Genomic DNA, 16,638 nt, shown 5'->3' on the forward strand with positions numbered 1-16,638 from the left:
TCATCCACAAATCTGCCCAAGCCTGTCTGCTGTCCAAGTCCCTCTGTGATGATATAACAGATTTCAAATTATCTGCTAATCCACCTATCTTGGTATCATCTGCAAACTTAACCAGCTTGTTCCTTATATTCCTATCAGTTTTAGAGCAACCTGTGCTCCCATCCGGATGACGTCTTTTTCAGGGAAGGCCTGGCACATTTCAGCAAGACAACGCTAAAGGGCATACTGCATCTGTTACAACAGCATGGCTTCATCGTGCAAGACTCCAAGTGCTGAAGTGGCCAGCCTGCGGTTGAACCTTTCGCCAACTGATAAGAAAGACGAGCCACGACTGTTGAGCAGCTCGACTCCTCTGTCAGGCAAGAATGTGACGCCAGTCCTCTCCCAAATGTCCAGCAAATGGTCTCCTCGGGTCCAGATGTCTATGAACTGTTGGTTGCTACCCAGTGTTCAACATGGCACTGTCCCAACGTTTTTGAGCAGTGTTTCTGCCAGCAAATTCAAAATGACTTTATTCTTTTCTTCCAATGGTACATTTTCTCAGTTTAAACATTTGATATGTTTTCTGTGTTCTACTGTGAGTGAAGTATGAGTTTATCATTGCAATCTGTTTTGATTTACATTTTACTCGGCATCCCAACGTTTTGGAATTGGGGTTGTAAATTAATAATTAGAATATGCAATTATCATAGAATATCAAAATTCAAAAACAAATTATACAAACTGACACATCTTAAAAGCTTAACGCGACTGTGTCACCTCTCCAAAACGGAGCTGATTCTGGAAACATAAAAGGAGTCCTTGGGTGACTGCCACCTCATAATTGACAGTTACTAGACCACTGTGGAGTTTTTAGATTCAGCATGAGTCGTGTTCTCTGACGTCACTCTCTGGCCTCTCGAAAGGGCCATTCTTTATGTCAAAAACCACTGGGGGTCCCAGACCTCATGATGTCACACACACCCCACCACTCACCCGCCCTGGAAAGTGACAAACACAAAGGTGCCAAATGAGGCCTGGGCCACCAGGAGGGACGCTGCCAATAAAGAAAGAATTGAGAAGACAGCAGTTGTGCTTTGGCAGGGAAATTCTGGTGGGCTGAGCGTCTACAAACTGTCAGAAGGGGGCCGTAAAAGGAGCTGTGCAGAGGGTGTGTGTGTGTGTGTGTGTGTGTGTGTGTGTGTGTGTGTGTGCGTGTGTGTGTGTGTGTGTGTGTGTGACAGCAAGAGGCACAAGAGCAGCACTGAGGAAATCTGCTCCACTACTTCAGTCCACCAATGAGTCTCAGGGGTGTCCCCGATTTACAGAGTTGGCGCAAAGGGAGTGCAGATGGTATGGCCTGTAAGCCCAAGCGTGCCAGTGATGTGTATGTGCAGGCATTGGACTTGGCAGAGTAAAGACCAGTGGAGCTGCTTGAAGGAGCTATGAAACGTCACAGTGGCTTCCGACATCAGCAGTGATAAACATGTCAACTGAATCTGTCACACGAAATGAAGATCTAGAAACAAAATGATGTTGTCACACAGTACAACCACCAAAGGTCAGCACTGAAAGGCATCTCAACATCAAATGCAAAGTCGCTGAGCGTTTGGTGGAAGACGGAGCCGCGTGGCATACAGGACTGGAGGCTAAGCTCATTAGATGAACTTCTTCTCAAGTCCCACTTGACATGGCCATCTCTCGTCTAGTGGTTTGTACTCGGTAATGACAAGGGTGGCCACTGGAGCCAAGGCCATTCTCCTAACTGTATTGTCTCTCTGGGGTTTTGTCTTCTATGTGTGTCCTTGTGGGAAAAACCTTCAATTTCTGAACCACATACTGTTTATGTTAAATTTGAATTATTTTGCTCGAATGAGCTAAATTTATGGTACTTTAGTTACAGGCATCGCAAGCATCTCTTCCAGTTGTTTTTTCTTTCAATGATTTTATTAAGCTGTGAATGAGAATTACGTACAGGTGGCACATAACTGGTTTTAATTAATTTCATCCAGAGAATGGATGGACACCATAGGGCTAGGAATTACAGAATTAATTTACCACTCAAGAAAGTAAGGATTGCAGAGACACTTCAAAGATGAGACACTTTGCTCAAAGTCAGTCGTCTTCAGGATGAGATAGCCAATCAAATGTGTGCAATGTCCCATGTCCCAAAACCTCACATGTGCATTTTAACATAAATGTCCAAAGGACCAAAAATGACAGAAGGGTGACATAGGAAGAGACCTGAGACCATCTGATTTGGATGTCAACGCTGATTGCTAAACCAGAAGTCACCCAAGGACAACATCCACCTCTGACCCTTCAGATTTTCAGTAAGCTCTTCTAAGACCTTCAGACTCTGCTGTTTTATTTTCGATTTGATTTTCTTCTCTTTAATATTGTTATACGTCAATAAGTACCACACAGCTTTTATGTTTTCTGTGTTTTGTCTTTTATTGAGACTGATTGAAACATTAAAAGGGCCCCAAGTGTGAGTTTGATGGCCACTGTCTCATTCACAGGCTTTATCGAGTCTATGAAGGTCGTTCCTCAACAATCAGAACAGCTGTAGTACACGTGAGACATAGCTTGGTGGGCTGGTGACATATCACCGACGCCTGCACGTCTCTCAGTGCTGCTCATCGGGAGTCCCTATGTATGAAGGCTTATGTGAAATATGGCGGGGTGACTGGCACTTGGCACCACTCGTGTGTGTTAATGTTCATAGGAGACGAGCCCAATAAACCTTCCTGGTTAAGTCTCACAAACCTGCCGAGAATACAACACTAGATAGATATCTTAAATAGATAACATAAAATAAAATAAAAAACATAATAGATAACATCTTAAATACAAAAAACACACAGAGAAGGACACAGAGAGATAGATAGATAGATAGATAGATAGATAGATAGATAGATAGATAGATAGATAGATAGATAGATAGATAGATAGATAGATAGATAGATACTTTATTAATCCCAAGGGTACTAGGGTGTTGCACTTGCCTGAAGAAGGGGCCTGAGTTGCCTCGAAAGCTTGCATATTGTAATCTTTTTAGTTTAAAAGGTGTCATTTTGCTTGGCTTTTCTCTTAATCCCAAGGGGTAATTCACATTCTCCAGCAGCAGCATACTGATAAAGAGTAATATTAAATTAAAGTGTGATAACAATGCAGGTAAAAACAGACAATAACTTTTTATAATGTTAACGTTTACCCCCCCTGATGGAACTGAAGAGTCGCATAGTGTGATGGAGGAGCGATCTCCTCAGTCTGTCAGTGGAGCAGGATGGTGACAGCAGTCTGTCACTGAAGCTGCTCCTCTGTCTGGAGATGATCCTGTTCAGTGGATGCAGTGGATTCTCCATGATGGACAGGAGCCTGCTCAGCGCCCGTCGCTCTGCCACAGATGTCAAACTGTCCACCTCCGTGCCTACAATAGAGCCTGCCTTCCTCACCAGTTTATCCAGGCGTGAGGCGTCTTTCTTCTTAATGATGCCTCCCCAGCACACCACCGCGTAGAAGAGGGCGCTCACCTCAACCGTCTGATAGAACATCTGCAGCATCTTATTGCAGATGTTGAAGGACGCCAGCCTTCTAAGGAAGTATAACCGGCTCTGTCCTTTCTTACACAGACCATCAGTATTGGCAGTCCAGTCCAGTTTATCATCCAGCTGTACTCCCAGGTATTTATAGGTCTGCACCCTCTGCACACAGTCACCTTTGATGATCACGGGGTCCATGAGGGGCCTGGTCCTCCTAAAATCCACCACCAGCTCTTTGGTTTTGCTGGTGTTCAGTTGTAGGTGGTTTGAGTCGCACCATTTAACAAAGTCCTTGATTAGGTTCCTATATTCCTCCTCCTGTCCACTCCTGATGCAGCCCACCATAGCAGTGTCGTCAGTGAACTTTTGCACGTGGCAGGACTCCGAGTTGTATTGGAAGTCCGATGGCTGAACAGGACCGGAGAAAGTCCAGTCCCCTGTGGCACTCCTGTGTTGCTGACCACAATGTCAGACATGCAGTTCCTGAGACGCACATACTGAGGTCTGTCTGTAAGATAGTCCACGATCCACACCACCAGGTATGAATCTACTCCCTAATAATTAGATAACACTAATCATATCGCCAATTTGCTCATTTTCAGCCTACAATGAATCACACTAAATCTTGGCTGCTTTCTTTCGTTCCTTCTTCATTTATTTGCTTTACATTGAAGAAGAATGAGAAGTTGGAAAATGGAAAACACTGACACAGCACAGAATGGATAGCCTGGTCCACCTTTATCACTTTGTTATAAACAGGCTGCTGCCATCCTTGAGACGCCACTCTGGTCTTCCTCACCTTGAAAGCCACCAATATGAACACTCGGCCCGGCCAACTGCTTGCTCCTGGGGTTTTATTTGGCGTCTGTTCACTCCTGGCAACTACGCACTACGAGGATAAGAAGGAAGGGCGAAGGAGAAGAGCAGAACGCCAAACTAAGCCCAAAGTCGAGGTGGCTGAGTGTCAAAGCCTAAGCCTTAGGCGACAATTGTTTTAATTAACACTTTTATTTTGTTTTTTATCCTGGGACACAATTCATAGACGTAAAACAGAGTGTTGAAGTCCAAGGTGTTCATTTCTAACATTAGTTTTAAAAATGTCAAAAAGGTAATCCCGTTCTCCCTCTGTGGCATTTTGTTTTTTTATTTTTCATGACAGTCGCTATGCAGGGACGACTGGCGAGTGCGGTCCCTGCTGTGTGATGTCACCCTGGGTGTCCAGGATTGTGGATACAAAGCAAATGAAACTGTGGGCACTCTTTGGCATCAGAGCTGTGATGACTTGTTGGGTTACGACCTTGAGTTTGACTATTCTGTCGTTCAGATGTTTTCGAGGATTTTCTTTACGTTGTCAGGTTTCTTTCTATTTCTGGGATGGCGCACCATCTTGGCAGCTTTTCCCCGCATTTCTGATGCGTCTTTCGATTGAAGCAGCACGACTGTTCATGTCCAGGTCATATTTGCAGCCCCTCGATCCTTGTTTGCTGTAGCGTTCACTACACGTAATGGAGGCACCCAGGAATAATAAAATGGCGTGACATCATTTTAACTACTAAAAGAAAATTAAAAATTAGAATGGAACGTTACAAGTAAATACAAAAAACACACAGAGAAGGACACAGAAAGATACGTGAGAACAAACGAGAGCCTAACAGATGAGGTATGACGTGAGGGGAAATTCGTGAAAAGTGGCGCCTCCCAGACCCCCGTCCTGGCCGCTTGTGTACTTCTCGTTGACGGCCCCCTTATTAATGTTGAGGGTTTTCTTCTTGCTACTTTGTGTCATGCTCGACTGTGCATTGCACTTGTTCTTCTTGGCTGTCGCTTCTGTCCTTGGGTGGGACCACACAGCACTAACTGTATGGCCCATGGAGGCCCAGGCTGACCAGCACAGCATTGTTGCTGTGTTGTTGTTGGCTCAGCTTTCTTCTGGTCAGTTTTTTTGGCCTTACCTCCTTGCGGAGTATCTCTGTTATCTCCGGGCCTTCTCACAGTTGCAGTCCAGTGCACCAGTCCACTGGTTAAGCCGGTCTGCCTCGGTCAGGTGAGAGGGTTGTGAACTTTCATTCATTTATCGTAACTCTGCTCTTTCTGGTCAGGGCTGTGGGGCCTTCCTGGTGCTCCATTGCCATTTGAGAACGTCAGTCTTTCTGACAATTGTCTCAAGTGGGCTCTGCCTGCCACCTCACCATGGGACATCCCAAAAACAGGACCCTCATTTCAAGCACACGTAGTCACAATGTCAGTTTTTTGGTCATCATAAATCACGACCATTGGGAAAGTTGGGATGGAGGCTGACCAGAACATTGACAGCTTCTTCTGAAGGATTCACTTACTGAGAACATGGCCACCTACCTGGGGCCCGCCGCTCATCCCTAATCTCTACCCTTAACCTCTCAAGTGGAGGAGCGAATTCTCATCCCGAAAATGGCCTTGAACTGTCCCAGTGCACATCAGAGATCTCAGTCTGAAAAGGCCAAAACTGAAGAAGAAGAAGAAACTATTCTTTATATTTCTGTGCCACTTTTCTCAGTCCTCAGGGCTCTTCAATCAGCACTAATGTGTAGCACTTACCTGGATGACACGATGGCAGCCATTTTGTGCCAGTATGGACACCACATGAGCTGGCCAATTACAGACTGGGGATGGTGGAATGACCAGGCCATGGAGGACAATTTAGGCAGGACATCAGCCCACCCGGTCAGGAAGGGGGGCTTCCTGTTTAGGAACAAGCAGGAGACTTTGATAGGAAACAGATGAGCCCTGCTGCCCGCGTGATTTGTCCGAGTGATGACGAGAGTTTGGTGACGCTGACGTGGCTTGAAGGACACTCGTACTGGTCGGTTCTGGAGGCCAACACCAACAGTTCATTTAGGTCACGGCTATCGTTAGGCGCCTCCTCCATTTCAAGGCCGCTTTTTATTTCCAGTCTATGACCTTCTGCCAGCCTGTTTGGCCAATTCCTGTTCTTTCAGCCATTTTACCCTCGGCACTTGAGCCTTTTGTGCTCGTAGCTGGAGCTGCACTGTTGGTCTGTGGTGGCATCTCAGCCCACAATCCCCTCCGTCACTGTGATGAGGGGGCTGCTTTGCAGGAGCACAGAGTGCCCTTGTGTGTGACGCTGGTCGGGAGTACAAGGAGGCGTGGTGCCTATGCCAAGGGTGTGCCTCCTCCATCATTAAGTAATTGAATATTCCAGGTGGAGTTCGAGCGGGACCCCCACACACATCAACTCGGCTCTGCTGGTATCAGGAGACGTCAGTTTCACCATGTTGAGCTTGAACTTGCCACGTTGCTCCTCTGTGTGTTTTTGGGCCCACCATTTGCCATGCGTCACCACCTGTGCCTGCTGGGACGCAGCGCCAGACAGAACCCCGCAGCACAACAGTCCAATAAATGAGAGACACGCAGGCTCCTTATGAAAAGATTTTATTTCAAGGTAAACATTGCAGATTCCTTCTGATAAACGGCGCTACTTCATAGGAGAGGATAAGCACATGGCAGCGACTACACCCGTGGACGGCGGGCATGCAATGCCCAGCACAGACGTGTCTCGGCAAGCAGGTGGTCAATACACATAAGGCAGCAACGAGACCAACTGTGACGCTGAATGACCCCGCAAAGTTCTGCAAACAGCAAAGTAATACAAAAACCAAAAAATACAAATATAGAAAGTGGTTATTAAAAAAGTGGCACTTGGATAAAAAGGCTCATTTCATAAAAAGGCACTTGAGAATACATTTACAATAAAGGAAATATATATATATATATATATATACTGTATTTATGAAAATAGAATGTCGTAAACAGCAACAATGTACAAAACAAGGCGCACAAACACTGCAGCCAACGGCCGGTTTGGTTTAACACTGTGATTCGTCACCTCTGAACCAATGAGAAGCAGTAAAGCCCACCCAAAGGCCCGCTGCTCACAATCGTACCGACAGGCAGGAAAGCCAAAGAGTAACCGTACCACATCCACAGCTGGGCTGCCTGCTTTGTCCATCATCGTACCAACATCCACGGCACAGCCGGAAACCCGGGTGGTTACAGTGCCAGGTCCGCGGGCGGGCAGCAGGCAGGCTAGCTGGGCCATCGTGGACCGAGACACGGCATAGGTACTGTACCAACATCCATGGCATTGCAGCCAGATAGCTACCAAAGGTGGCGCAAGAGATGGGCAATTACTGCGCCAATGCACCAGGCACGAGGGCCAAGTAACATAGGAAGACAAAACTCATTTCATTGCAAAAGTTCCCTAGAATGCCACCTGAATAACACAGGCTGGTGACAATTTAAAATACTTCAGTTTTCTTCCAGTCCCAAGGCACAAATTCTTCACTGGCAGGACTGGCATTGGCACATGTGGCGCACACAAATCCTTCAGAAATTAAGACTTTGAAAAGCTGTGCTTCACAGAAGCTCCTGGAAAAAATTCTTCATTCTGAGATCTTCATGCAAAAACCTGCATGCCATTCCTCTGCTGCTCAGGAATGTGCAGGACGCCAGGCTGGCGCTGCCCCAGAGGTGTGGGGCTCGTCGTGGGGACATCCGACCAGTCAGAGGTGGAGTGAGGGGAAGAGCTGGACCACTGGTCGGGGGATTCTGGGGATGGGGTCAGGTAGGGGTGCTCGCTGGTGGCGGGCTTGTTCTGATTAGGGGAGCCATCAGAGGTAGACACGTAGCTGTGCTGAGATGGAGGGGTTGGGTACTTGTCTACCGAGCTCTGGAAGCTCTGCTGGGGCACCAAGGTGCCAGGGTGGCTCATCTCCGTGCTCTGATACATGCCAAGGGCACAGTGGCCCTCCACGGATTGCTGTAGGAGCCGTCGCTGGGCCTGCGGCTGGCTGCTGGTGCTGGGCATCATCTGAAAGGTGACAATGGGGGGTAGTGGTTCCCTGGCGACACTCATATTGACAGGAGTCGCCATGCCGCCCTGCTGGAGCATTCTGGGATGCTGATGCAAGACACCAAACATAGGGCCGAAAGCGGACTTGGGTCTGCCCATCCACTCGGGTGAGCACCGTGGCAAAGACGGAGTCAAGGCCCCACCTTGGGAGAGCATGTGGCTGACAGGGGGCAGGATTGTGCCCGTACCCTGGGCATATGCCAGGGGCAGAGCATGCAAGGGGGTGGTAGGAGAGGTTAGCAGAGGTGGAGAAGTGCTGTCTGAGAAGTAGGCATGTGGGGACTCGAGGGAGTCTACCGGGGAAAGGGTGACCGAGCTCTCTGACAGGCGGCCCTTCTTCTCTCCTGGGCATTTCTTGCGGCGCCGCCCTTTGGCATCTTTGGTCAAGCTCTGGATGTTACCAGGCCCTTTGGGGTTATTTCTTCTAGGCTTCTTGCCCTGAGAGGCCTGGTGCATGGAGACAAAGGAGCCATTGGGACCACACACGATGGGAGACAAGGTGGAGCCCATGCCATGGCCTCCGGTGCCATGAGGGCTCTGGACCAGGTTGTACTCGTCCAGAAGCTGCACGATGTCATGGTGCATGCGCTCCTGGGCAATGTCCCGTGGCAGCCGGTCCATGTGGTCTGTGATGTCACGATTGGCAAAGTGATCCAGCAGAGTCTGGGCAGCTTCATAACTACCCTCCCGAGCGGCCAGAAACAGAGGGGTCTCCTCCTGGACAAGAAACAACAAGAAAAAAAATGTTACATGCACAGTGGGGGGGGGGGGCGACATGCAGAGTTTTTACATTTCTTTTCAGAAGTGCCCCATAAAAAGGGTTGTAATGGGACAGTCAAAGAGACCAAAAGAGAGTAAGCAGGAGACAAACCGATATGGAAGTGGTAACCCACTTAATTCTTAATACACATCAGGGGGGCAGCGAGAAGGTTCAGGTCACAGTGACGGACTTTCATCTTGAACTCCCTAAAGCCCCTACTCCTTCATATGTAACCCCTCTGACACTGGTACAGTATGAGGGCAGTAGAATAAGGCAGGCCTGGAACCCTGACTGTGCCAACTTACTTAAGGTGACCAAGTCCTCACGTGCCAATAGGGGCAGGAGCGACACATTCTGACTCATTGGTGTAATTCCATTTTGTTCCAAACTGGTATTTCCCCTAAGTGGAGGGTCGCCCCAATTATCTGACACGCTCACTAATTAACAGGAGCCAACCCTGCGGCTGGAGAACGTCTCCTCAGTGGCACAACTTATCAAGGGTAACTAACAGGTGACACTCATACTGTTAAATAATTACACGTGCCACAACTGTCAGATTCAGCCATTTTAAAAGAAGACCAATGCGCCACCCCCTCAGCGCTTGTCTCCGTCTGCCATGACCTTTCACCTCGGTGGCGTGGTGCTGGAGCCACGTGCTTGCCGTCATGTCGACTGAACTTCGCATTTACGTGAGAACTCCACCCAGAAAGGCGACTGCGAGCAGACATTCCAACAGAAACTGAGACAACGAGCAGCAGGACTATGGGATACGGTGACAACTCCAGGGTTTGTTTGGTGGCCACAAACATTCGCTGGAAACACGGGAGGCAGGTTTTCTTTTGCCAATTCAAGTTTTTAGGCTTTTATTTTCCGGTGGGGCTCCACATCCCACAGGTTACATTATAAAACGCTAGGACTGGCTACGTATTTTAAAACGTCTTGCAAACCGCTTAACTTTCGAACACCAGTTTGTGTGACAAACGCATACATACCATGTTTGTGAAGAAATAACTTCAACCTGAAAAATCCCAAACTAATTCTGGAAGACAACTGATATTTGATTTTGTTTTTCACTTTTTCTGATTAAAAACATAAACTGTAAGTCTACAGCCACATCTGCTGTTGTATGTCTGTGTGTTTCATGGCAGGAACGTAAAGCCCAACTTACAACAACGTGACAAAACCTTTGAAACAATGCAAACATCAAGAGTATACCGAAGCAGAGCGAGCGCACATTAAATATAAAACATAATAGCAGGGTAGCAAAAACTGCAAGTATAAGATTAACAAGTTAAGAAGGAATTGTCAAGAAAAGCGAACAGCCTTTGTCCATTTTGAAGGTTTCGTTGCGAAGTGCTTTTTAACAACACTTATACGGTCACTAAAATTGGTTTTAGAAAATGAAAGGACAACGATGGCATAGCCGGTCGTGTCACAGGAAGGAGGTTTACCAGTCAATGTGTCACTTCCACATTTTGAGAAAAGGGCCATTTGGTGACTAATTAAGAAAGCGGCCAAAACAAAAACCAGCAGCTACTGCGGCCCCCTGGGATCCGAGTTTGACACTCCTAGCTTACATATAACATTTATTTGATTTTATCCAAAGTGACATACGAAAAAAGTGAATATAATCAAGTAAACTTAGACTGGGGGACTGTTTGAAACAAGTATACTACAAGTGATAAAATATAAGATAGATATAGCGGGTTGGATAACGAATGGATGGATGGCTAATAAGTAAAATCTGTTAGAAGATCAAAAATGAGCTTACACACAAAGAGACAAAATATGGAATGCAGTTACACATCAGGTGGTCCTCGGATTACAGAGTGTAATTATGAGACAGACCCAGCACGAGACGACGTCAGGCTAACAGGACACAAACCGAAGCCTTACGGCACACTTACGAGGCGACATTCAGAAGACTCGGTGAAGAAGTTTAGCCTCGACAGAAGCACAGATAACCTTGAGAGGATCTTAGAGACCGATTTCTGGATGGCTGAGCCATGATGGCAGACTGAAGGAGTTCAATCTTATTAGATAACACAAAGAGAAGCAACGTAAGCAGGAGGAGGAGCCTGTGCTGCCACGCCCACCACATGACGAGCCACCTCAGGATCCCAAATAAGGACTTGAGTGCAGTTGTGGAACGGGCGACGTCTCAACATCACACAATAGAAAGCTATGAATGGGAATTTGTATGGAGGAGATAAGTGTACTTAGATATTATATCTAACCCTTCCATAGTAGCACTGATTGAAACTGTTTGAAAGTGTACCTCTCACTCACACACACACACACACACACACACACATTAGAGAAGAGTTCCCCATGCACAGAACTCCAAGACACACTTAGCATCTTGAGGACCTTGACGTTTATCAGTGCTCTTGCACTTTTGAGGCCAGCCAGTTTTATACTTGTATGTCACTGATGTTATTTCACACCTTGTTATCCTGCATGTCACGGTTAGCACCATTCTTCAGCAGAGCCACTGTTGCCTCCACGTTGTTGACAGCAGCTGCCCAGTGCAGAGATGACTTGCCTACAGAAGAGAAGTCGAGAAGTAAACTCGATTGCAGTCTACTTTGTGCCAAACTGGAAAAACACACTTTCTCGTAACGTGTATCTATATATAAATAAATATACGCACAGAGGGATACATGCGCACAAAAACAACATTAGGAACACTACTGACCATGGTCATCCACTGCATTAACATCTGCATGGCAGCCGATGAGCTCCTCCACCAAGCCCTCCACAGCGAGGCGCGCAGCGAGGATCAAGGGAGTGGTGCCGTCATTCATGCGTGCGTCCAGATCTGTGGCCCGATTCCGGGTGAGGATCTGCAATGCAAACAGTTTATTCAGCACATGTGGTTGGCTTAGTGGGAAGCGTCTACATCACTAGGAATATTTCCAGAGAACTAAAGGATGGCTAGAGAGAGCTTCTAGAACACTGAGACTACGGAGAGGCTGTCCAACCTGAAAGACTCCCTGGGCATCAGCTGCCACTGCTGAGTGGAGTGCGGTGCGCCCCATATTGTCCTGCGCATTCACGTCAGCACCAGCATCCATCAGGCGCTTGGCAGCGTCAGCTCTGGCGTATCGCGCTGCAAGGTGTAATGCCGTCTCGCCGGTGCGATCAGTCTGTGCCATTAGGGTAGCTCCCTGGTTGATCAAGTCTATGATGACGTTGCTAGATGCATCTTCACTGTCTTCTTCCTCATCGGTGATGGCTTGAGAACCACCTTGCCTCAGAGAAGCCAGCATGAGGGGCGTGAAGCCATCTTCAAAAACAAAGTAAAGCAGTCAAGTCAAGTTTGCTGCCAGTTCTACTCAGTACAATCAAATCCTTCCTAGAATTTCACCTCAGAACAGTTGACAAGTGTGTGATAAAAATGAATTACATACACATACAGTAGAACCTCTGGCCACAAATGTTTCTGAACACGTACAAATTGGGTTACGATCAAAAAGTTTGCCAAAGTTTTGCATCTGTTCACAAACACATGCTCTGGTGGCGGCCAGTTTCCCTACCGCGCCAATGATTTGCCATTCTCCGTTTCCCATTTTCTTTTGTTTGCGTATACAGGGCCTAACAAAGCAGCTGATTTTGCAAAAGGAGTTACAATGTTAGCCAAGCAGTGCTGGAAGAGGTGGAAAAACTGTTGCTAGTGTGGTTGAACGAGAAGCACCTTGCAGGGGATAGCGTGAGCGAGGTGATCATATGTGAGAAAGCCAGGAAGATTCAGGGCGATTTGCTGAAAAAAAAATCCTTCTTCGAGTGGCGAAGGTGAGGAATTTAAACCAGCAGAGGATGGTGTGAAAAGTTTCACAAGAGAAGTGGCATTTCATTTTTTTTTCCCTGTGCTTAAAACTCATAAAAAAAAGTGTTTACAGCGAGCGGATCGTAAGGGACAAGCGCCAACTCTTACAATGTTAGTTTTCTCTGTTGTTCAAGGTTTTTACATTTAGTTTACTATTACACTGTGTATTCTATGGTATAATTAACTATTTTTGTACTTAAAAAAAATATATATTTACAGTTATACAGTATATACAGTTCATATGGTCTGGAAAGGATTAATTGTATTCACATACAATCTTATGGGGAAATTATGTTTGGGTCACATCCAGAGTTTTGGAATGAATTATGGTCGTGACCAGAGGTACCGCTGTAGCACACAACATACATATATACACAATTATATGCTATACAGGGATACCCGAGTTAATGAAACATTTTAGTTTGTTATCAGGCGGAATATGGATACGTATCACAACAACCCAGAGTCGGAGGGCACAGCGAGGAACATACTATCTGCTGTCTCAGTCCTTAGGTGTCCCATATCACTGCTGTCATGTGGTTCAAAGCCTTAACCACTACACCACAGTACCTGTCCAAAAACACAGGAAGGCAGTGCAAGACAAAGAGCACAACTCCGAAGCTGAAGAGGGCTCAAAAAATGGCTTTCCCATCTCCAGAGTCAAAGAATCCGAACCGCCTGGGTGAAAACTGGGAATCCTGAGCGCTACATACATTCACGCCGCTAGCTGCACATCTTACTTGGACTCAAAGGGATCACCATTTACCTCACTTTCCTCCACTCTGAGAGAGGAGTTTGGCCTGATTGCTCAACTGGTCAGCATATACTTTACAAGCACAGCATTTCTTGAATGGCACATTTCATACTGGATATGTACTGTATACTATGCCTGTTTATTTTATTATTATTATTATTCTAGCTTGGTATTTATGTGACTGGTTTGAGAATTTACTGAACATTATACAAAACCTCTGATCACAACATACTTGTCATGTATGTTCTTTTTAATTTAGCATATTATTACTTATGTCTTAAAGCTGGTATTCTGTTTGTAAAATTGAACTATCATCACTCAATTAACCTACCCATCATGTTAACTGTTATATTCATAAATTCCTCAGTTGCTAAAATGCTAAGTCAAATTTATATTCATCTGCTCAATATACAGTATGTAGTAAATGTCTAGTTTTCTTTGGCATCATTTATTAAAAAGGGACAGAACAGGGGCCACGTATAGCTTCGCCTAAGGCAGCAAAAATGCAACACACAACATTATTTTTCCACTCAATGCTCTCTTTGGTTCCATGGCTCTTGGTATCTTTCTTAACCCACTGCAATGTACAAAACACGAAAAGCTGACAAAGAGTGAAGACAAAGAAAACAGTTTCAAGACAGACGTGACACAGAGTATATGATTGTGTTGGGGTATCTGTGTGTTTTGTTTGTAAAGAAAATGTGACAGGAGTTGTGTGCTGATATGTTCCGGACACATTGGGTGTCCTCAATAAAATGGAGATTGACACAAATCATACAAAACACTGAAGGCAGAACCTGCAAACAGCTGTGAATCCCACCTGGTCCTCTGACATTGACATCCACACAGGTCACTTCTTTCTCTGCCCGAGGTGGTGTTGGGGCCAAGGATGGCGTAACTGGAATATCAGCGGCCTCCAAATGTTGTTGTGTCCACTGACGCCTGTCCACTGCTGCCTCAGTCTCGGAGAGCAAGGCCTGGCCTTCAGTCTGCCAACAATTCAACACATCATCAAGATGGATTCAAAACACCTTAGTAGTTTGCCTCACCCACCTCACAGTCTTACCTTTAACTTGCCAGGATCAGATGTCTCATCCATCCATCGGGTGCTTGGACTGCCATCTACAGTGCTCAGGTTACAGGGGACTTTAGCAATGTTTCTAAAAAAAAAGAAAAAAAAGAAGATGGCATGAGAGCTTGGTACCAACAGAAGACCCATGAAACACAAAGGAAAACACACTAGAACTGAGCGACGTACTTCATTCCAAAGTCATCCTGGCCAACAGGATCTCTCCGCTTGCGTTCTTTCTTTGGCAGGAATCCCTCAGGAAACCAAAGTGCTCCATGCTTACGCTTCCTCTTAGCTACAATGACTCCCAGTGCAAAAATCACCAGTATAATGAGCAGAGCCACTGCCAAGAGGTACAAGAAATGCTTATTCTGGACTTCACTGGGCTCACCTGGCAAAATCACAAAAAGAATGAATTGTGGCAAAGCAAATGACAGCAGTACAAAGACAACCAGTGTAGATAGTAGAGGTGTTGGACACATTTATTACTTAACCACATCATGTAGCCATTTAGAATTGGTGTTCTATGTTTCCTCTAGTTCCCTTTATCTAGTATTACATTTGCTATCCATTGTGATAAATACACAAAAACAGGACATCAGAAAGGGGCAAAAACTTTTTCATAGCACTAATCTGCACACCAAGACTCTGAATATATAATCGGCAGTTATGTCAAGCACTCCAGAGTAAATCCTACTAGCACTTTCATGTCTAATCTCCTAATTGTTTCATACTTCTTGACCATCATATCACTGACCTCCAAGCTCTGCCCTCCTCTCTTGAGCAGAAGAAGTGCCTGGCATGCTGCTTTGTGTTTATGGGAGACAGGCAGACTTCCACAAAACTGAATATCCACAAAGGGGTTCAAAAACTGGTTTATCGGTTGTAATGGACGGCCAGGACTCTTAAGGAAAGGACCCGTGGAAGGAGCTTGCATGGGACAACAAAGGGCAGTCCCCCTGGCTTGCAATGGTGCCACAGGTTTGGAGTGTGGGAGCTCAACCCTGCTGGCTCTTGTGGCACACGGGGAATGGCTGAGCCCTGGTGCAGCACCCAGAAGGAGATTACGGGACACCTGGGGCACTTTTGGGTGCTCTATAAAAGGTGTCACCTCACTCCATTGGAAGAGGCAGAGTGAGGAGGAAGAGCACAAAGCTTGAGGGAGGAGTCGCGGCGGGTTAGACAGCGAGAAGACAAAGTTCTGTATTGCACACGTTGTTAAGTTGCGCTTTATTGTACAGTATTATTTAATGACAGGGAAGTGTTTCCCCACGAGAAATAAACGTGTGTGTCGCTGCGCTTGTGCCAGGGGTTGAGGAGTTGGTGCACTCCCTGCTGGTCACACAGTCTAACTTAAAAACGTGTGCCGTGTAAGCCATGAGGGCTCGCACATTTTCTGCCTTCCGAATGTGGCAGAAAAGACGACGTTTAGAAGACCAGAACTGATGACATGGCCTCTGCAACCTCCTGGTCTCTCAGCCTTCTGTTGATGTGGAGAAAGGGCAGGCCAGTTAGAATTTCAGAAGACTGCGAGCATCTGACCCAACGATGATGGCAAAACATGAACACAACTCGAAGTCTGTGACAGTTTCTTACTTGACACTTTAAGCACTGGGTATGGAAGTCTGTCGATGATAGCCTGGGAGGCCACAAACACAGCAGCCTCATCAGTGGTTGGGAAGCAGTCCTCGGAGCTCTGGAGACATTGGCGATTATCAATCTGTAAGTAAACGGTGGAGCTGAGGAGAGCAACAGAAAAGGAAGGCCATGAGTGTGGGGCAACATACCAGCTT

General features: G+C 46.3%; 1 protein-coding gene across 1 annotated transcript in view; it reads right to left on the bottom strand.

The window, feature by feature from the left end:
- Positions 1–6,937: 6,937 nt before the first annotated feature.
- notch2 (notch receptor 2) overlaps positions 6,938–16,638 on the bottom strand; it is a 45,029-nt gene continuing 35,328 nt past the window's right edge. Inside the window, exons 27-34 of the mRNA XM_028810695.2 lie at positions 16,442–16,584; positions 15,035–15,236; positions 14,843–14,936; positions 14,597–14,765; positions 12,178–12,482; positions 11,892–12,039; positions 11,641–11,738; positions 6,938–9,150 (exon numbers count right to left, since the gene is read on the bottom strand). Coding sequence (XP_028666528.2) covers positions 7,978–9,150; positions 11,641–11,738; positions 11,892–12,039; positions 12,178–12,482; positions 14,597–14,765; positions 14,843–14,936; positions 15,035–15,236; positions 16,442–16,584 — 2,332 coding nt within the window. The 3' untranslated portion in view covers positions 6,938–7,977. The remainder of the gene's footprint in view (positions 9,151–11,640; positions 11,739–11,891; positions 12,040–12,177; positions 12,483–14,596; positions 14,766–14,842; positions 14,937–15,034; positions 15,237–16,441; positions 16,585–16,638) is intronic.

This window comes from Erpetoichthys calabaricus, chromosome 10 (assembly GCF_900747795.2).
Source record: "Erpetoichthys calabaricus chromosome 10, fErpCal1.3, whole genome shotgun sequence".
NCBI classification, from domain to species: Eukaryota; Metazoa; Chordata; class Cladistia; order Polypteriformes; family Polypteridae; genus Erpetoichthys; species Erpetoichthys calabaricus.